This window comes from Vicia villosa, linkage group LG1, assembly GCF_029867415.1.
Source record: "Vicia villosa cultivar HV-30 ecotype Madison, WI linkage group LG1, Vvil1.0, whole genome shotgun sequence".
NCBI classification, from domain to species: Eukaryota; Viridiplantae; Streptophyta; class Magnoliopsida; order Fabales; family Fabaceae; genus Vicia; species Vicia villosa.
Window position 1 is genome coordinate 49641963 of NC_081180.1, and position 26131 is coordinate 49668093.

The following is a 26131-nucleotide window of genomic DNA, read 5'->3' on the forward strand; positions in this document are numbered from 1 at the left end:
TATATATATATATATATATATATATATATATATATATATATATATACTCAATCCTTTATATAGAATGCATTATTTATTTTTACGCATACATTTTTATATCATACATAAACAACATAATAGGAAGAGACCTTTGATATATTGTAACGCATGTTTTTAAAAATGACAATTTTATCCTCTAAAGTTATTAATTATGTTACCATTTTAGTTTTTACCATTCACTTAAAAAATAAAAAAAAATCTAAATACTGCACCCCTACGCGCCTCAATTTCGGAATACTTTATGTAAGTATTCCGATATGAAAATTTACAAATCGGAACTCATTCTCCAAGTCTTTCGGTTCAACAAAAAAACCATCCGGAAGTCTTTGTAAAACTGTTCCGAAAAGATGAAAAACAAACTGGAACACTTTGATAAAGTGTTCCGGTATGCTATAGTGCAAACCGGAAGACTTGGCCAATGTTTTCCAAAACGCATTTTCGGAACTCTTTTCATATGTCTTTCGGAATGTTTTTTCAAATATTTGATTTTTTTATTTTTTTTAGGTATGAAAATTTCGCTCCATATTTGTCAAAAAAACGAGACAACTGTAGATACCACCGATACTTTCACAACTTCACAAAGATTTGTCACACGGGAAGAGGTTATCCGATGGGTTAAAGAGACTGGAATTAACAATAAAGTGACTGTTATCATCACCCGTTCGGACACCGAAACAGGCAAAAGAGGAACAAGCAACAAAGTGATATTTGGGTGCGATAAAGGGGGGAAATATAAGGATAAAAGTGAGACTCAAAGTGCTACTAAGAGACGTGGATGTCTATTCAAAATCACGTCGACTCCGGCAAAAGATGGGTCTGGATGGAAGGTTGATGTAAAATGTGGAGTTCATAATCATGGTTTACTAGATAGATTAGAAGGTCATTCTTTTGTTGGTAGGTTGACAACAGATGAGAAGCAGCATGTTGCTGATTTGACAAAGAGACATGTTCCGCCTAGACACATATTGATTTCCTTGCAAGAGCGAGATCCTGAAAATGTCACTCGGATCACCCAAATATACAAGCATAAAAGTGTGATAGAAGCAGAGATAAGAGGTCCAAGAAGTGAGATACAACATTTGCTTAAGCTTATAGAAGAGGCGAACTATGTTTATTGGAGTAGGAAAAGGGATGATTCGGAAGCTGTGAGAGATGTTTTTTGGGCTCATCCATATTCGGTAAAGTTGCTGAATCTTTTTCCAACTGTCTTGATTATGGATGCCACATATAAGACCAACAAATATAGACAACCTTTTTTTGAAATAGTTGGCATGACATCGACCGAATTAACATTTGCGGTTGCATTTGCCTATATGGAGTGTGAGTAGACAGAGAGTTATTGTTGGGTTTTGGATAAGCTGAAGCAATTGTTTGTGAAGAAAGATGTGGGTCCACGAGTGATTTTGACGGATAGAGATCTTGCTTTGATGAGAGCAGTTGAAGTTGTGTTTCCTACGATGCATAAACTAGAAGCGTTATCTCAGGTGTTTCGGTGTGTATGAAAAGCGAACCGGATGACTTGCATAAAGTGTTCCGGTTTGTGTATTGGAAATGTTTCAGAGCGTTTCCAATAGCAAATGGTGAAAAGGTGAAAATGAAAAAAAATTACTTATTTATATGAGGGTAATTGCGTCCAAAAAAAATTTAATGTAGGGGTACAAGGAAAATTGTAGGGGTACAAAGTAAAATTTTCTCAAATTCGTAGTTCTCTGATAGAACCCCAATAGCCCAAATCCAATATTAAATCCACAACAGTCCATGAGGGAGTGACATAGGTCTTAGAGAACACTTTTTAAATAGGGAGCACTATTTTTAGGGGTGCATCCCACACTTTCAAAAATTCAAAATTATCTTTAATGCATTGGGAAATTCATCTTTGAACACACCTAAATCGCACAAATTTTTGTCTTTTTGATATCCGCCATATTTTGAACAAAATATGGTACGAAGATGCATCTCTGTATGTTATTTAAGTGTAATCGTGGATATATCTCCGAAATATCCTCTGAACTCAATTGTTTAGTTTTTATTCATTAAATTTGATATTTTTTTGAAACACACATATTTTAGGTCATTTTAGACCAGCACATTTTAAGTCATTTTAGACCATGAATTAGAAGAAAAGCGCATACATTAATTGATTCAAATATAATACACAATTATGAAAAAGTCATACAATTATCAAAATATACGGACCATATATAAGTTGTTCTGAAAATAGAAAATAATACAACCAAACAAAAACCTACTGGGTATAGCTAACCCATGCCTTTTTCATCACCCGTACTGCATGGTATTCTATGCGTCGGCAATCATGTCTTCTACGAGGACCAACTAGGGGCTGTCATTCTCAAAAAGTCTCACCTCTATGCTTGATCTCCCAATCTCCACAATACACTGACAAATCGCTGACATGTCATCGGTGTGGTCATCCCTAACCTCAAGTACCTCCTGATTAGTTGACCTAGTTGGTCTTCCAAGAGTGTCTAGTGTCATGACAGGGTATGACATGCTATAGAACCATGTCATATAGCCGTCAGAATAAGTCAATTGTTAAGGAGATGAAACCTTGCGATACTCCTCTGGTACCAAGTGACTATTAAAATCCTCCTGTATCACATCAAAATCTCTGTAGAGGATAATGGGAGGAGCGGGCTGTGAGGGGGTCTTAGAATAATTTTCAAATAGACAAATTGGCGCATCAGTCGCTCGGATAGATAAGGATACATAAGAGATGACCCACATGTTAGCTATCCGGAGTATAAAAAAATGTTTTCCTGCATACGCGTCTCGCGGTGACTGTCTTATGGGCAAAAGGCAATGTCATCTGCTAAAGCATGGTCAAGATACACCCGAAATGAATCGGCCGCATTATTTCCTTTATACGACACAAAGACGGTAACACGAGGCCAATCTTCTATATAGGTAGGCACAACTTCCTACCCAACGATGCGGGGAAAGAAGGAGATGATTTATCTCTGAAATATGGTTCAGATAAAATATTAATAACACGTGTATCAAAATAATTATGAAAATATTAGTAATAGTAAATTATCGTAAACAGTGTGCAGCTCCTGTCATCTACTTTATCTTCCAAAGATAATCCTCACCCAACTTCGAGTACAAGTATACCAAACATGCGCCCCCCCAGTTGTACTCGTGAATCACCATTAAGTCGATGAAGTACTTAAGGTAGACCACATCGATGTAGGTTGCACTTTTGATGTGCCAGCCAAGAACAAGAAGTAACACCTCAATGCACATGTCTGATGGTAATCAACATGCACATCATGGCATTCGACATCCTTATTCCATTGTAGATGCTCTTTAAAAGTTGTTCCAAAAAACTAAATCTAACATGAGCTCCTCTAGTTTCAGCTACCTCATTTGCGGCCTTAGTTAGGTCAGCCCCCAAATGGGTGACCATAATCTCCATGGCTTCTTGTCGACTGATCCTTCCGGGGCCTAGTAATCTTCCCCTGACGGGATGATGCAGGATGCATCTTCCCATCAGGGCGATGGTCATATCGCCTATATAAAGGTGATAAGATGACGTCTTTGAATTCCAACTCTCTACAAATGCATCATGCATGCAATGGTTTACGGTCATGTACGCAGTAGAACATAAATCGGCAAGACCAGAATAACGGATAACATATATAAACCAATCAGTAGTGGGTTATTCCAACTCCAAAATATTTTGGACGTGGCTTACCGATTTCAAACATGGACTTTCCTGTAAAAAAACTATCACCATCAATATCAATTTAATTAGTTTAAACATATGTGTTGTGAAAACGATGCCAAGAACATGGTATAATAGGGAACACAATGGGAAGCAAGAAGAACAACAAGGAATTGGTTCTAAATGCTATTATTTACTTTCTCTTTGAATCAAGATTACTACAAGTGTTATAAAAAAAACAAATAACCCTTCACCCTAAATTAAGATTTATAGTATGCAATGATGAGAGACTATTATGCTATTTATAATAAACCTAACACACTAAACTAATGGGTTTTTTCACAAATATCTATTACAAGCTAACTTAGGGTACAAGCTAACTTAAACAATTAGACATAACAAACAGGCCCAATTCGAAATACTAACAACCCTAGCATTTCGACACCCACATACTAGAATACACTTCGACTATAGTATGTAGGTCTTCGATAGCAGCATACGAACAAGCTTCGACCTCATGCATATTCTCTGTCGAACCAAAAGCTATCCTTCGACCTAATAGAGTTCAATCCAATTCTCATAAATCTCCACCTTGGAACAAACTCTATAGTATCAAAGACCAAACTAGCTTTCTCTATGCAGCTTAATCAATTGCATACAGTGGAAAAACTTACAATTCGACAATGTCTTGATGATCATATCAACAACATTGTAATCTGTCAAAACCTTCAGCACTTGGACTTCTCCATGCTTGAATACTCCTCTGATGAAATGAAACCTCACATCGATGTGCTTGGTTCGCTCATGATGTGTTGAGTTCTTCGATAGGTGTATAGCACTTTGACTGTCACATTTAACAATGATACCTCGGCCTTGAAGTTTCATCTCGTTCGCAAAGCCTTCAAGCCACAATGCTTTTTTTCACAACTTCAGTGAGGGCAATCTATTATGCTTCAGTGGTTGATAAAGCAACAACCTTATGAAGTGTTGCTTTCCAACTAATAGTTGTGCCAAACATAGTGAAAACATATTTAGAAATAGATTTTCTGAAATCCATACACCCTGCATAATCAGAGCCGGCATATCCTTCAATTACTGCTTTACTATCTTCACCCAAGGCTCCACCATAAATTAGGACTCTATTTAGAGACCTATTTATGTACCTTATAATCCATTTCAATGCTTACCAGTGAGCCTTTCCAGGATTTTCCATGTACCTGCTTACAAGACTTACTGCATATGCTATGTCGGATCTAGTACAAACCATAACATACATCAAATAACCTACTATATTAGCATATGAGATTCTATTTATATAAGCTCTTTTGACATCAGTATTGGGACACCGATCTATACTCAGCTTGAATTAAGGGTTTGTCGGAGTCACAACAGGCTTTGAATTTGACATACCAAAATTTTCGAGAATCTTCCGTATGTATGCCTCTTGAGATAAGAATAATTTCGACTGTTTTATATCTCTTCAAATGTCAATCCTAAGGATCTTGGATGCAGCTCCCAAATCCTTCACATCGAACTCCTTATTGAGTTCATCATTCACCCTCATTATATCTTCGACATTGTTGCTTTCTATGAGAATATCATCCACATAAAGCAACAAAATAACAAATAAATTACTAGGTAGAAATTTAAAGTACACACAACGGTGGAACTGGCTTCTTACGAAACTTATGTGTCCCATGAACTTGTCGAATCTCCTATTCCACTATCGAGGAGATTGTTTTAGTCCATATTAATATTTGTTTAGATGACACATATAATCTTCCTTCCTCTTTTCGACATATCATTCAGGTTGCCTCATCAGGATTGTTTCGTCGAGATCATCATACAAGAATGTAGTCTTCACATTCATCTGTTTCAGTTCAAGATTGAACTGTGCCACCATGAAAAGAAACAATCGAATAGATATGTGCTTCATAATAGGAGAAAACACATCATTAAAGTCGACACTTTCTTTTTGAGTGAAACCCCTTGCGACCAGACTTGTCTTGTATCTCTTTGATGCCACTTCTTCAATTCCTTTCTTAACTTTGAAAATCCATTTACAGCTGACTAACCTTGCTCCAGCAGGTTTCTTGATCAGTTCCTAGGTGTGATTATCATGAAGAGATTTCATCTCATGATTTATGGCCTTCATTCATTCAGTCTTATTTTGACTCCTCATAACTTCCTTATAGTCTCTAGGTTCTTCGTCTAGAACCTCATATATAGAGATTAAGGCATAAGCTATAAGATTTGCATACCCAAATCTCTGAGGTGGCTTGATGACTCTTCTCGACCTATTGCTTGACAATAGGTAGTCATTGACATTTTCCTCAACTTCCTCAACATCGTCTGCTTCTTCGACTTCATATGGAATATGCAATTCAACAACAACATGCTCCACCTCAACAGGAATCTCTACGTGTTCCAAATCTTCATCAGATATTTCCACACTTCGAATAACATCATCAATTTTCTTAAAAGACATTTCAACTTCATTGAAAACTATATCTCGACTGGTGATACTCTTCTTGTGACTTGGATCTAGGCACCATAGCCTATAAGCTTTGACTCCTTCAGAGTATCCCATGAACATGCATTTCAGAGCTCTAGAATCAACCTTATCTTGCCTAATGTGAGCATAGGCTACACAGTCAAATACTCTCCGTTTGTCAATATCTGATGGATGTCCCGATCAAACTTCTTCAAGTGTCTTCATATCTAACATAGTCGAAGGACATCTATTTATCAGATATGTTGCTGTCGAAATAACCTCAGCCCAAAACACCTTCTTTAATCTAGCACTAGTCAACATGCATCTAACTTTTTCCAAAATAGTTCGATTAAACCTTTCAGCCAAACCATTTTGATGTGGAGTACCTGCACTAGTTTTGTGCCTTGCAATACCAGGGGAAGCACAAAAACTGTCGAACGCCTCATTGCAAAATTCAAGGTCGTTATCGGTTCCCAACCTCTTGACCTTTCTTCCAGTTTGATTTTTTGACCAGAGTCTTCCAAATTTTGAAATTCTAAAAAGTTCCATCCTTAGTCTTCTAGATGAATACCATAATTTTCTAGAATAATCATCTACTATGGATAGAAAATACCTCGCTCCTGAATATGATGGACATCTTGCAGGCCCCCAAAGATCAGCATGAATGTAATCAAGAGGTCCATGTGTTCTTTGTTTGCCTTTGTTGAACTTCATTCTGCAAGATTTTCCAAATAAACATGGTTCTCAAAACTTCAGTTTTTCGACTTTGTCTCCACCAAGCAGATTTTGTTTTCCCAAATAGACCAAACCCCATTCATTGATATGACCCAATCTCATGTGCCAAATTTCTATCTTCGATAAAGGTTTCATGGATGCAAATTTGTCGAACCACTTACAACTTCAGCCTCATGGTATACAAGCCTTGTTTCTTCACCCTTCTCAAGACTTCTTTCGACCCCTTCATGACTCTTAGGATAATTTTGTCTCCTTAGAAAACATATCACTTCTTTTCGAATTCACCCAGAGAAATCAAATTTCTCTTCAAATCAGGAACATACCTGACTTCAGTCAACAATCTTATTGACTCATCATGGAGCTTGAATCTCACAGATCCAACATCTGCAATCTTGCAAGCTTTGTTGTTTCCCAGCAATACAGATCCACCATTTTGATCACATAATTCCTCGAACAAGTCTTTGTTTGGATTCATGTGCCAAGTGCAACCTGAATCCATAATCCTCTCCTTACTCAAGTCACTGCTTAAAACCACAAGAACATCAGATGATTCGAAATCATCTTGAACAATGGTTGTGTTGTCATTATCTTTACCTCCATGATCTTTCAAGCATTCAGGGCACACCTTTCTTGTGTGACCCTCCTTCTTACAATGATAGCATTGAATACTAGATGCTTCGCCACTGTAAGACTGCTGCTAACTTTTACCTTTCTTCTTGTCGAACTTACCATTATTTCGCAAGAATTTCTCTTAACGGCAAAACCTTCAACAATCGTCGAAGGTTTATACTCCTTTCGTTCGTTCAAGTCCTTAGAATACAAGGCTGATTGAACTTCTTCGAATGTTAGGGACTCCCTTCCATACAAGAGAGTTTCTTTGAAATGAGCATGTGACCCAGGCAAAGCGCACAACAGCAACAGTGCTTGATTTTCATCATCGATCTTCACATCAATATTTTCAAGATCAAGAATCAGCTTGTTGAACATATCCAATTGCTCAACCAACACTTTGTCTTCAATCGTATTGAATGAATACAAAGCTTATTTCAAGTAAAGTTGATTTACCAGCGATTCGGTCATGTACAAACTTCTCCACGCTCACTGCACCAATTATATGTAAAAATGATGTCAAGAATATAGTATAATAGGGAACACAATGGGAAGCAAGAAGAACAACAAGAAATTGGCTATAACTGCTATTTTTTACTTTCTCTTTGAATCAAGATTACATTATAGGAATAACAAATAACCCTCCCACCCTAAATTAGAATTTACAGTATGCAATGATGAGAGACTAGTATGCTATTTATAATAAATCTAACATACTAAACTAATGGTTTTTTTTCACAAATACCTATTACAAGTTAACTTAGGGTACAAGCTAACTTAAACAATTGGACATAGCAAACAGACCCAATTCGAAATACTAACAACCCTAGCATTTTGACACCCACATACTAGAACACACATCGACTACGGTATGTAGGTCTTCGATAGCACCATGCGAACAAACTTCGACCTCATGCATATTCTTTGTCGAACCAAAAGCTATTTTTCGACCTAATAGAGTTCGATCCAATTCTCACAATATGTATTGCCAAAGAAAATAAGTATACCTTTCCTTCTCTGACATGCCTAGCAACATGGTCTGCATAGAGATGAAGTAATGAGATGTCAAATTGGCCACCTGGATAAGTCTCTAAAGGGGCATCTACAACGGGTTCCTCCTAGACTTTATGAGCTTCAGGTTCTGCTCCATCATATAGGGACTCGTGGCCCCATGATGTAGAGGTCCGAAATAGGCGGCTACGAGAAGTAGAATCCGATGGTTGGAAACCTCGACATTGTGAACCATCAAACGAGTTATCATCGACTCGTGTACTCGTGGTTCTGGATATGACTCTCACGTCGTATTTTTTATGTCAATAGTTCAATTTCATACATTGTACTTAACATTTTTTAGAATAATTGAGATACTCCCAATTGAAAAACAAATCTCTTCTCTCGGCTGAATTATTTAAAGAAAAAGTAAATTGCTATTGAGAGCCATCATATTCTACTAAACTTTCCATTTCAACAACAAATAACAATTATACATTGTTTTCACAATATTCAAAGATGTTGCTGGAGAACTTGGATGAAAGGACACAAGTGTGGCACAGGGTGGTGTGATTAACATAATTTGTAGTAAATGTACTAACTAGGTTTGTTGATTGCTGTAGTAGAATAGGTCTTGGTGTGAAATGCAAGGAACTTCTATCATTCAAAAACGGATTAGGCAAGTTTGAGGCAAAGGGGTTTGTATTCTCGAGTGTTATCTCTATGGTGATTAAAGGCCAATTAGCATAATGATATACCTGCTAAAATTTGCTGAACACATTACTAATTATTTATGACTAACAAAATTAACTTTTATCTGCTACTTAAGTAGTGTTCATGACTAGATGAGTATTCAGAGTCGACTAATTTAAGAGAATAACGTGATTTGATTGAATACACGTATATAAAAATTGATATTATGAGTGCGTAGCGATTAGTCACTTAATTATATCTGGTTTACATTTCGGCCTTGTAAAACTAACAAAATAAAACCTCTTGACAATAACAATCTACTTCTTTAATGGAAAATTCATCACAAAAGATAAAAATAACCATGGTGCATTGAAACAAATAAACGAAAAAGATGAGCCTCATGGTGACATTTTATACAACACTTCAATGGAAGTTTGTAGGAGTGGAATAGGTTAATCCAGGACTCCAATTGGAAGGAGCAACATTCCATGCAAATATAGTTTCTTTGGTTGTATAAGAAGTAATCTTGAAAGAAAGTGTTTGGCCACCAAGTGTTGCAAATGCTTGGTAAGAAGCACCCCAATTGTGGCTCATTCTAATCCATCCTGTTCTACTTCCTTTCACCCACATGTTGGCTATATCTCCTCCACCTCCCACATTCATCACATAAACTAATAACCAATACCCATTTCCTTGGAAAGAGAATCGAAATCCTTCCTTTCTCGCACAAGGTACCCTGAGAAATCGATAATTTTTTAATCAACAAATCAAATCGTAAGTATAATATTCATAAATACCTTAATCGTCTGATCAGGTATTTATGAATATACCTGGGATAAAAAAGCTCATTTAATTATTACCTGCGATACATAATAGGGACTATACCAGCCTTCCATTGTGCGATTTTCATGAAGGCGGGTTTAGACATATCAAAATGTGAACGTGGTGGGTTGCACCATCCACCATTATCAGAGGCTTGAGACCAATTAGGAGGGCACAGGTTGGTGGCAGTAACTGTGGTGTAAGGCACGTTGGTGTTACAGAACTTGGATTGGACGCATTTTATTTGATAACAAGTCCCACATGCATATCCATTATTGAACAATCTTGAACTCAATGCTGCAGTGTCTGTCCCATACCCGTTCACAAACAAATTTCCATACCCACATGCTCCTCCTTTATAAAATCCATCAAAAAAAATTTAGTTACCACAAAAAACATGTCAATTTAAGGTAAATCGGTTAATATTAAAGTTTGAAAAAAATTATTAATAAAAATAATATTAGTAGCGGTTCAGTTCAGTTGTATCCGTGCAGAAACATTTCACTGCACGAACGTGATGCAGCATCTCGCTTATTTATTTTTAAAGAGGTAAAATTTCGGCTACTAAATTATTAGACTAAAAAATGTACTAGTAGTGACCATTTTACATACCCATGGTGGCGGAAGCGGTCTCGTCGCCATAAAATGTGGCATAAGCAAGAGTCCATGGGCTCGGTTGAAATGTGGCTGTTACTACTGCTGGCTTAGCGATAATTATGAGCATCAATGTAATTGTAATTGTATTCAACAAGCTACAATGTTGATGAATTGCAGCCATTGTTGAGATTATGGAAAGATTAATGAATGCAATTAATTGGATGTGCTCATTGTACTAGTACATACATGTTTGCTTATATAACCTTCAATTTTAGAAGCACGTCACTAATTGGAAAAACTTGCCTTCGTGATTTCCACTAAGATCGATTATGTCTCTATCTTTCCAAGTCAACAATATTACTGATGTTGTTTGTTTATTTTTTGTCGTTGTCTTGAAACAATATTGCTAGCCAATGATGTGGTTACATAGACAACGATCCAGGAATATTATATCATTCCTGTATTTATTATACAAGGAAAAAAAAATCGTGTTCTTATCAAAACAATAAAGTCGTGCCAACATGTTTCTAAAACAAAACTTTGTTTAGTCAAAGAAAAGACTTCGTCCTCCCTATAATCATGCCATATATTAGTAGGTGCATGTTGTTAATGAGTAATTAAACATTTCAAGAAGAATTGGATATTCAAAAAGTGCATAGAAGCCCATGAAATTGAACTTACATTAAGGAGATGGGACTTTGTAAGTGTAACCCCTACATGTACCCCAACAAAACTCAATATCAAATTATATTTTTTTTGTGCAAAATTATTATTTAAATAAAAACAAATTAGGATTAACCTAAAAAAATTCATCATAACTAATAAGTAGTTAATAATTAATTTCCTACTTTCCAGTCAAGTAACATTAGTGGAATAGGTCAGTAATTATTTTTCCTACTTTCATGTCAGTAACGGAATAGTGGAATAGTGGAATAGGCTTAATTGTTAGTTCCACTCCTTATTATTAGGATTCAGTTTCTCAATTTTTTGCTGTATATATTCGTGTAATTGTTTACCACATTAACGAGAGAAATTATCAATTCAATTACCTTCTCTACATGGTATCAGAGCTTCAGGTTGAAAATTATTATTTTTTTTTCAAACCACCTTCACTCCCATGGCTGGCAATCGTATTATCATTGAAAAAGGCCTCACTCTTTTGGCTCAATCATCTTTACCTCACGATTTTTGGGAACATGCTTTCAAAACTGCAACTTATCTCCACAATAGAACCATTACCCCCACCTTACACTACCATTCTCCATATCAACAATTATATCACAAAGATCCAAATTATGGTTTTCTCAAAACTTTTGGATGTCTTTGCTATCCCTTTCTTCGTCCGTATAACAACCACAAAATTGATTTTCGTTCTCTTCCATGTGTGTTTATTGGTTACAGTACTTCTCACAAAGGATATCTCTGTTTTCATAAACCTACTGAGCGTATATATGTTGCAAGGCATGTTGTTTTTAATGAGAGTATATTCCCATATTTTGTTTCTTCAAATAATTCAACGCCTAACTTATCTACTCCTGCTTCTATAGAATTAAATTCCAGTTTGTTAGAGCAAGCTGTTGAACTGCCCACACCTTCAGCCACGTTCCAAACTAAACCTACAATTCAGCCTACAATTCAGCCCCCACTCACAATTCCTCCCACTTCTCATTCATTGCCTAATTCCTCTCCTCCACCGGCCCCACAACAACATCAACAACTTTTTCCTTCACACTACAGACCCGCTCAATCTTCCACTCACCCCATGACCACACGAGCCCAAACCGGCTCTCTCAAACCGAAAATCCTAGCTACCACTCTTAAACCTGAACCTGATCCTCGTACATACAAACAAGCCCTCAAACATAAACATTGGCAAGATGCCATGACTGTAGAGTATAATGTCCTTGTGAAAAATGGTACTTGGTCTCTTGTTCCTTGTCCTACTAATGTCAATGTTGTAGGTTGTAAATGGATTTACAAGACAAAACGCAAATCTGATGGGAGTATCGAGCGTCACAAGGCTCGTTTGGTGGCACAAGGTTTTAGTCAGCAAGCAGGTAAAGACTTCTTTAGGACGTTCAGCCCAGTGGTTAAGCCAACAACTATTCGACTTGTCTTATCCATTGCCTTATCCAACCAATGGTGTCTTCGGCAATTAGATATCAACAATGCATTCTTGAATGGTGAGCTCTCTGAGGTTGTCTATATGCGTCAACCAAAGGGTTTTGAAGATTCTCATCATCCTGATCATGTCTGTCAATTGCGGAAGGCTCTTTACGGGCTCAAACAAGCACCTAGAGCTTGGTTTACCAAGCTTAAGCATTACCTTGTCACGCAGGGCTTTCGGGCTTGTCAATCCGACACGTCCTTGTTTGTTCATCATTCTGCTGCTGCAACCATCTACATCCTTGTATATGTAGACGATCTGATCATTACCGGCATGGATTCAGGTTTGATTAATAACTTCATCATTAATCTTAACAAGGTGTTTGCTTTAAAGGATCAGGGAGAATTACATTATTTCCTCGGTCTTCAAATCACACGCACCAGTTCAGGGGTTCAACTCACTCAAGAAGGTTATGTTAGAGATATTCTGGAGTCCACCAACATGTCTGTTGCTGCTCCTATAACAACACCTGCTGACCCACAACATCGTCTTGTCAAAGCAGGTGAACCATTCGATGATCCAGCCTTATACAGACGCACAGTCGGTTCTCTCCAGTACGCCACAATCACCCGGCCTGATATTACGTATGCGGTAAATCGCGTTTGTCAATTTATGCATTCACCGACACTTGATCACTGGCGTGCTGTCAAAAGAATACTTCGTTATCTTGCTGGTACTCTGTCACATTCTCTCCACTTCAGTCCAACTCCAGCAACTTCCTTTTTAGCATATTCCGACGCGGGTTGGATCTCGGATTCGGACGACAGCCGCTCTCAGTTTGGTTATGCAATCTTCCATGGTTCTAATCTCATCAACTGGACTTCCCGCAAATAGAAGGTTGTTGCTCGCTCAAGCACTGAGGCAGAATATCGATCCCTGGCATACACCGCCGCCGAACTGCTTTGGCTCAATCTTCTTGCTTCTGAGCTTCATGTGCCTATTACTGGTCCTCCGTTGCTTCTCTGCGACAATGTTGGTGCCATTTTCTTGTCCAAGAACCCGGTTATCAGCACACGGTCCAAGCATATTGCGCTCGATTTTCACTTTCTTTGTGACCAAGTTGATTCCGGCACTCTCAAAATTGGCCACGTCTCATCTGTTGATCAGCTGACCGATATCTTCACCAAGCCACTTTCCAAAGATAGAGTTTCTTTTCTTCGTTCCAAGCTTCGAGTTCTTCCGAATCATCAGCTTGCTGGGGGGTAATAAGTAGTTAGTAATTAATTTCCTACTTTCCAGTCAAGTAACATTAGTGGAATAGGTCAGTAATTATTTTTCCTACTTTCATGCCAGTAACGGAATAGTGGAATAATGGAATAGGCTTAATTGTTAGTTCCACTCCTTATTATTAGGATTCAGTTTCTCAATTCTTTGCTGTATATATTCGTGTAATTGTTTACCACATCAACGAGAGAAATTATCAATTCAATTACCTTCTCTACAATAACTATTCTAGTGCCAAACAATAGATTGATGACGTGTTTGTATGATGTTCTTCCGATTTGTTTGTGTAGATCTTCGGTATGGTAGAGCAAATGCGTGCTTATAAAATTAACACCTCAACATCTAAGTCAGTGAGATCATAGAGGTAATCTGCAAAAATGAATGAAAATGCATGTCATGGCGCGTAGACAAGCTTTTATATATGATTAATGGGTGGTTAAAACTGTTATCAATTGGTCCGATGTGGAATACAGAAGATCGTCAAATTGAATCTAATGGTTGATGATGAATGATTAGTCTGGATCCATTGGTAGTCTAACTTTCTCGCAAAGCCGTAACTGTTCATCGGTCTCTTATAAAGATATTTTGAATTGAGATTTTGGTGTTTGGCTAGTCTTGGCAGTAGGGGTGGACAAAATTTTGCAAATCGGCCCAATTCGACTTAGATTTATCAATTCTGCAGATATCTACAATCATATTCATCATATCTGACTTTAAATAGTATTTATCAAATTTAGATTTTGTAATTTTTTTCTTAATAATAAAATACATGAAAAAGGCAATGAATTGGACTTTATTTTGAAGAGTTTTTTTTTTCTTTTCATATTTCTTTTTTATTCAATAATTATTTTTTTTAAGAATATATTTTATCTATTAGCTCTTTCTAATTGTTCATACTTTTTTGCATCTTAAGATTCTTTTTCCAGTTTTTGTGTTTTTTAATGTTTATGACTGAATTAACCGATCCGAAAAATTGATATGTCTGAAAAACCGTAAATTGTCAAAACCGTGATAAAAATGGTCGAAATTGGATCTCTATTTATCATCTATAGATTGGGCCGGATTGAAAATTTAGGGCCGAATTCTATCTGACCGACCCGATTGTTCAGCTCTAATAGGTCAATTTTTCTTCTTGAATCATTTGACCGACCTGAAACAATAGTTATATTTTATAACAAATCATGAAAGTAATTTGTACGGTTGTTACAAGTAAAAGTCAAAATTTTGAACTAATGAGAATCCTTCAAATAATAGAGGTGGCACTTTTGAAAATTTTTAATTTGAAGATGGGAAAATCAATTCGGTTTGCAACCCTTAGTTCATTTCGGATGGAATTCTTCTAATTTTGATTTAGAGTTTAAAAATTACCTCTCCGATTTTTAATTCTAATTTATTTTTTGGTGGAAAAGAGAGCTCAAAAGGCTTTTTGGAACCCACTCATATTTTCATAATAGCTCATAAGATAATTGTTGCAGCTTAGAAAACAAGTGCAGTTTTTATCGTCTCCACGGGGACTGGTTGTATTTTAAAGATCATTCAATAGTTTTTATAACTTTAAAGATGATTTATCAGATGGATGATTGTTTGTGAATACTGAAATGTAAAATAATCGAAAATATATTCTTTGGTGGTTCATAGTTGAGAAAACTTATTGGGGTTAGATTTCATTGACCTATTCTTCTGTAGAATATTTGACCAATAATATGCAATTTTAATAAGCTATTAATATTATCGCCCAAAGCTCTTATCACAACTCTTATTTGATTCAACGACGTGAGCTCAGTCGTATTACCTAATAGTTGACCTTTCAACCTATTAACCAATACGACAACATTAATATTCAACAGTTAATACGGATATTAAACCTAAATCTGTCTAAACTTTAGTATATCAAATAGATGAAAAGTTGGACCTAGTAATGACCAGTACTTCTCGTATATCAAGTCATGCCATGCAATTGTGTTTTAGATAGATAATCCAAAACAAGCATTAAGAAAAGATAATTCATCAATATTAAAACTTAAGAAGAATTGAATCGAACTCCATGATTGGGATTGAAACACGAATATTAGGACAACTGCATCGAACACTAACAAAAAATTCAATTGTTCATCACAATCAATATCACACTCTATATCAATCAAATGGGTTAGTGTTTCCCTTAATTATAAGATCATGCATTAACTATAGAAATATATTGCATTTAATCTTAAGCAATATCACAAGATACATAATCAATCATGGATCACTAAGGTCTTTATTTTGTGTTGTAAAGTGGTTGAGCTACAAGGATCTTGATTTTTATAAGACACAAATGTACATATAAGATAAAAGAGTAATACTTGATGTTTTCTTTTAGACTTTCAAAATATCTCTTTCTTTTTACACCATACAACTTCTTTTCTTGGTGATTACTATTTTTTAAAAACTTTGACATTTTGATTTCTTTTTCTTTTTGATTGTCAAAGTATATTATTTTTCATTAATAAGATTACACTAACCATTTACTATTTGATTTCTTTTCCAGACACTTCCTTCCTCCCCAATTATCATTTTCGAACACCCTTGAAATTCTAGTGCTCTATTATCTTTAAGATAAAATATGAACATTATTTTTCTTCAAAAATCGACTCAGAGTTGTAATTTTTCAAAAACAAAAATTTTCATGTTTAAGGCTCAAATGGGTTGTCAAAGGATCACACCCTCACAAGGTAGGTGTCATACCCCAAAATTTTCCCATCATATTTTAATATATCTTGACTCATATGATCTTCAATTACTTAAGCATGTGCAAAAATTGGGCACAATTACTTATCTCCCAAGCAATCAACCCACAACTAGGGTTTTACTTCTCTTAAGATCAAATCAAGTTCTAAGACCTCAAATGGATCCCATGGTCTCTCATATGTTTCAAAGGATCCTCATTCCAATTTTCAAGCTCTGATTCACAAGTTCGATCAGTCAACTGCTCAAATGGACAACGGTCGACCAGTTTGACCTAAAAGTCAACTATGGTCAAACCATAGTCAAAACTCCTGATTTTTGGTCAACATCAATATTTTGAAGTCACATTCATCATTTGATCAATATTTTATCATGATTCATCAAGGAGAGCTCAAAAATCATCAAAAGTCCAAGTTGCTAATTTAGGGTTTTGAACTAAAAAGTCAACCCAGCTTTGAATGATTATATCTCCCTCATACTTTTTCAGAAATTCCCCAACCAAATATCATTATCAAGGAAATTCAATTCTCTACAACTTTGATGTTGGGCCCGAGGTCAAGAAATGCTTCCGCTAAAGAGATACAAGTCAAAACATTATAGGTCTTTTGAAAGGTCAACCAAAAATCAATTTTTCCAAAGGACATATATTGAGCATCAAGAAAGATTTTGACATGATACCAAAAAGTCTGGTCAGAGGACTCTTCAAGCTTTCTAAAAATTCCAAGAAAACTTAAAAAAATATGGAAAATTGAGAAAGTTACAAGATGTGCAAGTTGAGCAATTTTCAAGAGGTGTACAAAGAGAAATATGGTCCAAAATGATTCTTCTTCTAAATGGGCTTGATTTCTTTTTATTCTAACATCATCTTAAGCCCATCCACGACCATGGAATATATCTTTTATATTTTTATTGTTTTATTTATTATTTTATAGATTTTATTCATTAAAATCATAATTTAATTAAATAAAATCATAAAAATAATAGAAGATCTGCTTTGGCTTCATAATTGATTCAATTAAATGTCAAATATATTCCACAAAAGAGTCAAAATTTGTTCTAGCTTGATCATGAAGAAGAATCACCCAAAGAAGAAAGATTTTATGCAATAGTTTCAATCAAATCTCAAACTCTCCAATCACTTGATTCGTCCTCTTTTTATTGACCTAAAAAGGATCCATTATATATATTGAACAAGTTGAAAGCAAAGGGGACGAAATTTGGAAAAGAGAGGAGAAGGATATAGGGTTCCACGAAGAAGAAATTTCTTCAAAACTAGGGTTCAAGAGATCTTCAGTGGCAGCCGCTTTCAGTCCTAACCAACGGCCTATTTCTCGTCCTAAGGTGATTTAGAGTGAGTACATGCTAATGCATGACCCCCATACCACGTAAATATCGTGTCATATTCATTCATGATCATTCAAATTTTATGACTTTCGTGCTTTATTATCCAATGCGTTTCAACGTGATTTTATGCTTTTATTATGTTTATAATGATGTTTAGAACAGGTCTGATGCCTTACATGAGAGCTTCAAGCCCTAAATAGAGGAACTCCATTGTTAGGGCACCAAGTATGAATGTTTTTGTATCCTATGTTCCAGGCCTCCTCAAGCAAAACTAACCCCACCATTGAACTCAGGGATGTTGGTTTAGGGTAATATGGGTGCTTGCTTATTAATGTTAACGTGTTATCGTCGAGTTGTGATTTTTTCAGGATTCGAAGGACAAATTCGCAGGTACGTTCGTAGCAAGTTTCGCGACTAAATCCGCAGGTAATGTTGGGAAGACGATGAATAGTGATGGAGGAATCTTTGACCAATACACGTGGCGTCTTCCTCCTCCCTCATTGGACAGTCAAACACGCTAGTCCCTCTCTTCAGCTTTCATTGGCTCACGCATGCAACATGTGGCCCAGTGCTTTGACCCTTTACATTAATGTGTATCATTATATTTATTGTTTTCTTGATAAATGTCCAACAAGTTAAATTTCCAGCGCATGTGGCTAACAGGTGGAATGTTTGGTCCTAAGTGTCGCTACCGCGAAAATTAACAGAGTCGCCACTAACATATTTATCCTGAAAAGGAAGGGAATGCCAGCAAACCACAAAACAAAACAACGGTCTCAGAACCAGAGAAAAAGGGTAAGGGAGTCGGTTACGCGAGGGAAAGGTGCTAGCACCCCTCGCGCCCATCGTACTCGATGGTATCCACGCCTGTGTCTAAATCTATGGTGTGTAAGCAAACTACGCTAATCTGGACTAAAATGAATGCAAAATGTAGGGAAAAGAAAGGATTGTGCTCGCACGGGCCCTACCCCGCTGCCTACGTATCTGTTTTGCAGAATCAGAGCTACCGTAGCTCGGCTAACTAATTTCTGTTTGTTTTGTATTTTTTAGGTGAACGGGTTACATTCACACTCCGTTGCTCGACCTTTGGAGACTTATGCTTGGGAATGGAGCGGAAATAACAAGCTCTTAAGAAAAGAAAATCAAAGAGTGTGGTTTATGTTTTAAAGAATGCATGAGGAAAACCTAAGATAAGGGGGGAAAGCTTGCTACCTAATGTTAGCATACAAAGGGTACCAGTCTAAACTAAACTAAACAACCTACGGGGAGAAGCGAAAGTAAACAAATAGCACACAAACGAGCATCCGCTCGTAAAGCAAACAAACCAACGGCACTGGCCGAATGGTAGAAAAGCGGTCCCGCCATAGCCAAGGGGAGCAACTCGACCCAAGTCAACCAAGCATTAGACCTCGCAAAAATGATCGGGCCATAGACAAGAGGAGCGAGTCCCTCTCAGCAACCAAGCCGTCGCGGATCGTAAAGGAAAACGTTGCGTGCGTACACCGAGCATCAACGTCAAGCAACGCGAGCTATAGGAAAGGCAGGGGTCCGGTTGCATGAACCCTTTTCCTGACATACTCGATAACAAGATCTTGTGCATGTTCGGAAGCGAGCGACGCGTAGCGTGCGCATACCAAACGGACTCGATGAGACTAGGCGGAGGTGGATTACTAACCCTTTTCGCATGCCTTCCATGAGGACTTAACGGAGTGCCATATAGGACTTATTACACCGTGACTCCCTGCCGCAAAGCACAAATATAAACATACCAACAAAAATAGAGCCTCTTTCGAGGGCTTGGCCAGATGTATGTCTAAGTCCTACTTCTCATGTTAAAGGATGATGCGAGAAAGCGATAAAGTGAGAGGGAAAATAAAATGAAACGGAATCAATACCAAACGGATGATGATCCGTAAACTGTAGCGAAGAAAAGCAAAGAAACTAGGATCCCGCAAGCGGGCTAACAAAAGAAACAACAAACATGTCAGCACTCCGATTAAAATTCGCATAAGCAATCAAGAGTCGGCGCGATGAAAGTAAATCACACGCCAACGTGTGCTTCGGGCACAACGAATACCATACACCTGCAAGGGAAACAGAAATCCGGACAAGCAAGTATAATGATAAAGGATGCGTGTAGAAACGCGAATCAGAGAGAGGATAAATGTCGTGTCCCGCAAATAAAGCGGAACACGAGAGCGGCCATCAACCAGAGCCTCCATGTTGCCTTGCATACTAGCACACACATTAGAGATAACAAGACACCGCAATCGGAATTGCGTTATTGAATTAGAAGCTGAACCGGAAATGGATAACGGAATGGAAAGTGAAAACTGAAGGATAGAAAAACACTTAGAAAGGGGGGGTTTGAATAAGTGTAGTCTTAAAAACTTGAACGATAAAAATAAATTGCACAGTTGTTTTTATCCTGGTTCGTTGTTAACTAAACTACTCCAGTCCACCCCCGCGGAGTGATTTACCTTACCTGAGGATTTAATCCACTAATCGTGAAAGATTACAATGGTTTTCCACTTAGTCCGCGACTAAGTCTTCTAGAGTATCCTGATCACAACCTGATCACTCCAGGAACAAATGCTTAGACACAAGCTAAGACTTTCTTAGAGTATCCTGACCACCACGTGATCACTCTAATTACAACTGCTTAGACACAAGCTAAGACTTCCTAGAGTATCCTGATCAACACTTGATCACTCTAGTTACTTACAAATTAATGTAATCAATTCTAAGAGTATTACAAATGCTTCTGAAAAGCTATAATCACAACAGTGATATTTCTCTTAACGTTTAAGCTTAATCTCACTAATATATTACAACAGCAATGTAGTGAGCTTTGATGAAGATGAAGTTTCTGAGCTTTGAATTTGAACAGTGTTTCAGCAAGTCTTTCAGAATAATTTCGTTCAGAATTCGTTCTGGATTTGTTAACCTTGCTTCTCATCAGAACTTCATATTTATAGGCGTTTGAGAAGATGACCGTTGGGTGCATTTAATGCTTTGCGTATTCCGTACAGCATTGCATTTAATGTTTCACGCTTTTGTCAACTACCTCGAGCCTTGTTCACGCTGTGTCTACTGACGTTGCCTTTAATAGCTTCCAACGTTCCTTTTGTCAGTCAGCGTAGCCTGCCACCTGTACTTTCTTCTGATCTGATGTTTGTGAATATAATATTTGAATATCATCAGAGTCAAACAGCTTGGTGCATAGCATCTTCTTGTCTTCTGACCTTGAAGTGCTTCTGAGCGTGATACCATGAGAACTTCAGTGCTTCTGCTTCTGATCTCAAGTTCTTCTGATGCTTTCATAGACCCATGTTCTGATTCTGCCTTGACCATTTTCTGATGTCTTGTCAGACCATGTTCTGATGTTGCATGCTGAACCTTCTGAGATAAAGCTTCTGAGCGCTGATTTGTGCATACTCTTTATATATTTCCTGAAATGGAAATTGCAATGTATTAGAGTACCACATTATCTCACACAAAATTCATATCCTTGTTATCATCAAAACTAAGAATATTGATCAGAACAAATCTTGTTCTAACAATCTCCCCCTTTTTGATGATGACAAAAACATATATAAATGATATGAATTTGCGATCAGAAAGAGCAGACGGCTAAAGACAAATTACACAGCTATAGCATAAGCATGTGAATATGTCTCCCCCTGAGATTAACAATCTCCCCCTGAGATGAATAATCTCCCCCTGAAATAAATACTCGAAGAACTTTAATAATAAAAGACTTCCCTGATTATTTCGGTAGAGACGATCACATAAGCTTCTGTCTTCTGATAATTCATTGCTTCTGACTACTGCTTCCATTGGACAGCTTCAGAACTTGAATTTCTTTAGATCCCTAGAACACTCACAGCTTCTGATTCCTGCTTCCATTTAGGACAGCTTCAGAACTTGAATTTCTTTGATCTTCAGAACATTCACAGCTTCTGATTCCTGCTTCCATTTAGGACAGTTTCAGAACTTGAATTTCTTTGATCTTCAGAACATTCACAGCTTCTGATTCATGCTTCCATTTAGGACAGCTTCAGAACTTGAGTTTTCTGGATCTTTAGAACATTCACAGCTTCTGATTTCTGCTTCCCTCGGATAGCTTCAGAGCTTTGAATTTCTTCTTACATTACTTCATGCTAGATTGTATCAGAACATTGTTGAATGTACCAGAGCATCATCAGAGCATCTCTACATCCTGGAATGTTACAGAACAAAACTAAACGACAAAAGTCAGCATGAATGAGTTAGAACATAAAATGTGTATCAGAACACAAAATATGTATCAGAGCCATATAAGCCATATAGAATATATCAGATCCAATAGACAATGTATCAGAGCAAATAGACAATGATTTGGATCATATTCTATTATCAAAATTTCTGATCATTCTTCCTTCTTGCTTCTGATTCTGAAGCTTCCTAGCACTCAACTTGTTTCAAGAATCCAAGAGCTATTTCTGATCATTCTTCCTTCTGATTCTGAAGCTTCCTAGCACTCAGCTTGCTTCAAGAATCCAAGAGCTTGATTCATTTTGTTGCTTCTTATGTTGATCTTGAATCTTTGATTCCTGCAACAACACAACTTAAAAACATAGAACTTTGCAAGTTCTGTTAGTAAATGTGGAGCCTTTTTACTCGGTAACTGATAATATTAATCAGATCATTTATCATATATTTTCTCCCCCTTTTTGTCATAACATCAAAAAACATAAAAGATTCAGATGTAAAGCAAGAGACAAAAGGAAAGAAACATAAATAACTTTTCATTGATTTCAACAAGAAGGATTACAAAAGAGGAATGCAGGAAAACAGATGCAACAAGGAAAGAAAACTACAAAGACTTAAAGCCTATCCTACGCAAAGACTGCGCAAACAACTCAAGAACCCTCTGGTCTTCAGTTTGTTCAGCCATGAAAGCTTGAAAACTCTTCATGCCTGTCCAGACTAGAACCTCCACTGTAGGAGAGATCCAGGAGACCAAAGAGGAAGTGAGGGACAGTTCATAGACAGGGAGCTAATGTTGCAAACGGGCTCCAGTGACTCAAGAAGGTCTTCTTCCTTTGGATAAATGTTGATAACATCATTGAAGAAGAGATTTGTCTTGAAAGAGACTTGGAGAGCCATCCCAAGATATGCTTCACATCCTGTAACAGATTAACCCTTCCATCCGTTCTCATTGAGTTGAAAGGATTCATGATGAACGCTAGGTTGAAGATGAATGAACTAGGGTTTATGCCAAAGAAAAACTTTGTTGGACAAGAGAGAAAAAAAAAAGAGAAAGAGAGCCAAGACTTATTGAAAAAATGCAACGAAATGAAGGAATAAATAGAGGGAAAAAGAAGAGGGAAACGTTCGAGGAATATAAAAAAAGAAAAGAAGGACAATAAAAGAAATGATGAATGGCATTTAATGTAACATGATGTGAGGAGAGATAATAATGACAAAGGACGAGATTTGCATAGTTACCTAAGTAGACGTCTCCTCAACTGTACGCACGCTTGTCCAGAAATAGTGAACACGTGTTTACCATCTGGATAGCCAGTTACAGCTGTTTTGCTTTTAAAGAGATTCTGAATCAACTTAGACAATGAGACGTTAGTAATAACTGAATCACAATTTCTAATTGATTTCAATCAGAACTTCTTAAAACAAATCCAATTTCATTTCAGAAGATACTCATACATAAGATCTTCTCATCTTCTCATTCTGGGCATAAATCCATACTGATATTCTTCAGAATGAACTTAAACCTATCTTCAGCAAGGGGTTTTGTAAAGATATCAGCCCATTGATGGTCTGTATCCACAAAGTTTAAAGATATAACACCCTTCTGAACATAGTCCCTTATGAAATGATGTTTAATCTCAATATGTTTAGCTTTTGAATGTAAAATAGGATTCTTAGATAAACATATAGCAGAAGTATTATCACGGAAAATAGGAATGTTACTCTCATATATCTGATAATCTTCCAGCTGACTTCTCATCCAGAGCATTTGTATGCTACAACCAGCAGCAGCAACATATTCTGCTTCTGTTGTTGAGAGGGCAATAGTAGCTTGCTTCTTGCTGTACCATGAGATCAGATGACTTCCAAGAAATTGACAACTTCCAGAAGTGCTCTTTCTTTCTATTCTATCTCCAGCATAGTCAGCATCACAGAATCCTACTAAGTTGTAATCTTTAGATCTTCTGTAAACTAAACCAACATTAGTAGTACCTTTCAGATACCTTAGAATTCTCTTAACCGCTGTTAAATGAGATTCTCTTGGATCTGATTGGAATCGAGCACACAAACAAACACTAAAGAGAATGTCAGGTCTAGAAGCAGTTAGATATAGAAGAGATCCAATCATACCTCTGTACAACTTCTGATCTACCTTCTTACTTACCTCATCCTTACCCAATACACAAGTTGGATGCATAGGAGTTTTGGCTTCTTTGCTTTCAGAAAGATTAAACTTCTTCAGAAGTTCTTTCACATACTTCATTTGATGAACATAGGTTCCATCGGAAGTTTGGTTGATTTGAATCCCAAGGAAATACTTGAGTTCTCCCATCATGCTCATTTCAAATTCAGCCTGCATAGACTCAGCAAACTCCTTTCCAAGTGTAGCATTAGATGTTCCAAAGATAATATCATCAACATATATTTGACAAATTAAAATATCCTTTTTTTAAATGTTTTACAAAAGAGAGTAGTGTCCACTTTTCCTCTAGTGAAATCATTTTCCAGAAGGAAAGAACTCAAACGTTCATACCAAGCTCTGGGAGCTTGTTTCAATCCGTATAATGATTTCTTTAATTTGAAAACATGATTTGGAGACATGGAGTCTTCAAAACCAGGAGGTTGGTGAACATACACTTCTTCATCTATATAACCATTTAAGAAGGCACTCTTGACATCCATCTAATAAAAAGTGATGTTGTGTTGAGTGGCAAAAGAAATTAATAGACGAATAGATTCTAACCTGGCCACTGGTGCAAATGTTTCTGTATAATCAATCCCTTCTTGCTGACTATAACCCTGAGCAACCAGTCTGGCTTTGTTTCTTACCACTTCACCTTTCTCACTTAGCCTGTTTCTGAAAACCCACTTAGTACCGATGATGTTAAATCCTTTTGGTCTAGGAACCAAGTCCCATACATCATTCCTTGTAAACTGATTTAGTTCTTCTTGCATGGCAATTATCCAGTCTGGATCTTCTAGAGCTTAATCAACAGAAGTTGGCTCGATCAAAGAAACAAGACCTAATTGACATTCTGCATTGTTCTTAAGGAATGCCCTTGTTCTGATGGGATCATCTTTCTTTCCAAGGATCACATCTTCTGAATGAGCTGAGGCAAGTCTAGGTGATCTTCTGATAGTTGGTTCTTCAGAAATCCTAAGATTCTCTAAAGATGCAGCAACTTGATCTTCTGATCCATTGCTTCTGAGACTGCCAGCTTCTGCAGCTTTGCTTCTTGATTCTTCAACTTCTGAAATATCAATATCAAAATCTGCAAAATTCTCAAACTGCTTTGGTTTTTCAAGACCAAGCTTATCATCAAACCTGATATTGATTGATTCTTCTACAATCAATGTTTCAGTATTGTATACTCTGTAGCCTTTAGAGCGTTCAGAATATCCAAGAAGGAAACACTTTTGTGCTTTAGAATCAAACTTACCAAGATGATCTTTAGTATTCAGAATAAAACATACACATCCAAAAGGATGGAAATATGAAATGTTGGGCTTTCTGTTCTTCCACAATTCATAAGGAGTCTTATTTAGAATAGGTCTGATAGAGATTCTATTCTGAATATAGCATGCAGTGTTAATTGCTTCTGCCTAGAAATGCTTAGCCATATTGGTTTCATTTATCATGGTTCTGGCCATTTCTTGTATAGTCCTATTCTTTCGCTCTACAACTCCATTTTGCTATGGAGTTCTGGGGCAAGAGAAATCATGGGCAATACCATTTTCTTTGAAGAACTCCTCA

The 26131-nt window shown here is 36.9% G+C and overlaps 2 protein-coding genes across 2 annotated transcripts; one reads left to right on the forward strand and one right to left on the reverse strand.

Annotated features, from left to right (window-relative positions):
• The first annotated feature begins 386 nt into the window (after positions 1-386).
• LOC131631770 (protein FAR1-RELATED SEQUENCE 5-like) lies at positions 387-1367 on the forward strand. The gene is made up of 2 exons (XM_058902569.1): positions 387-459; positions 544-1367. Exons 1-2 carry the CDS (start codon positions 387-389, stop codon positions 1365-1367), a joined length of 897 nt encoding a protein of 298 aa, XP_058758552.1.
• An 8080-nt stretch (positions 1368-9447) lies between these two features.
• LOC131605770 (expansin-A18-like) lies at positions 9448-10879 on the reverse strand. The gene is made up of 3 exons (XM_058878088.1): positions 10680-10879; positions 10106-10421; positions 9448-9981 (listed from the first exon to the last, which is right to left on the reverse strand). Exons 1-3 carry the CDS (start codon positions 10843-10845, stop codon positions 9669-9671), a joined length of 795 nt encoding a protein of 264 aa, XP_058734071.1. The 5' UTR covers positions 10846-10879; the 3' UTR covers positions 9448-9668.
• Positions 10880-26131: the final 15252 nt, after the last annotated feature.

What these genes read in the sequence shown, in the direction of transcription:
- LOC131631770 (XM_058902569.1), top strand. Translation starts at nt 387, where the DNA reads ATGAAAAACAAACTGGAACACTTTGATAAAGTGTTCCGGTATGCTATA. An exon ending in AACCGGAAGACTTGGCCAAT is followed by an intron (nt 460 to 543) that starts GTTTTCCAAAAC and finishes TATTTTTTTTAG; the next exon opens with GTATGAAAATTTCGCTCCAT.
- LOC131605770 (XM_058878088.1), bottom strand. Translation starts at nt 10,845, where the DNA reads ATGGCTGCAATTCATCAACATTGTAGCTTGTTGAATACAATTACAATT. An exon ending in GACCGCTTCCGCCACCATGG is followed by an intron (nt 10,422 to 10,679) that starts GTATGTAAAATG and finishes GATTTTATAAAG; the next exon opens with GAGGAGCATGTGGGTATGGA. An exon ending in GTCCCTATTATGTATCGCAG is followed by an intron (nt 9,982 to 10,105) that starts GTAATAATTAAA and finishes TCGATTTCTCAG; the next exon opens with GGTACCTTGTGCGAGAAAGG.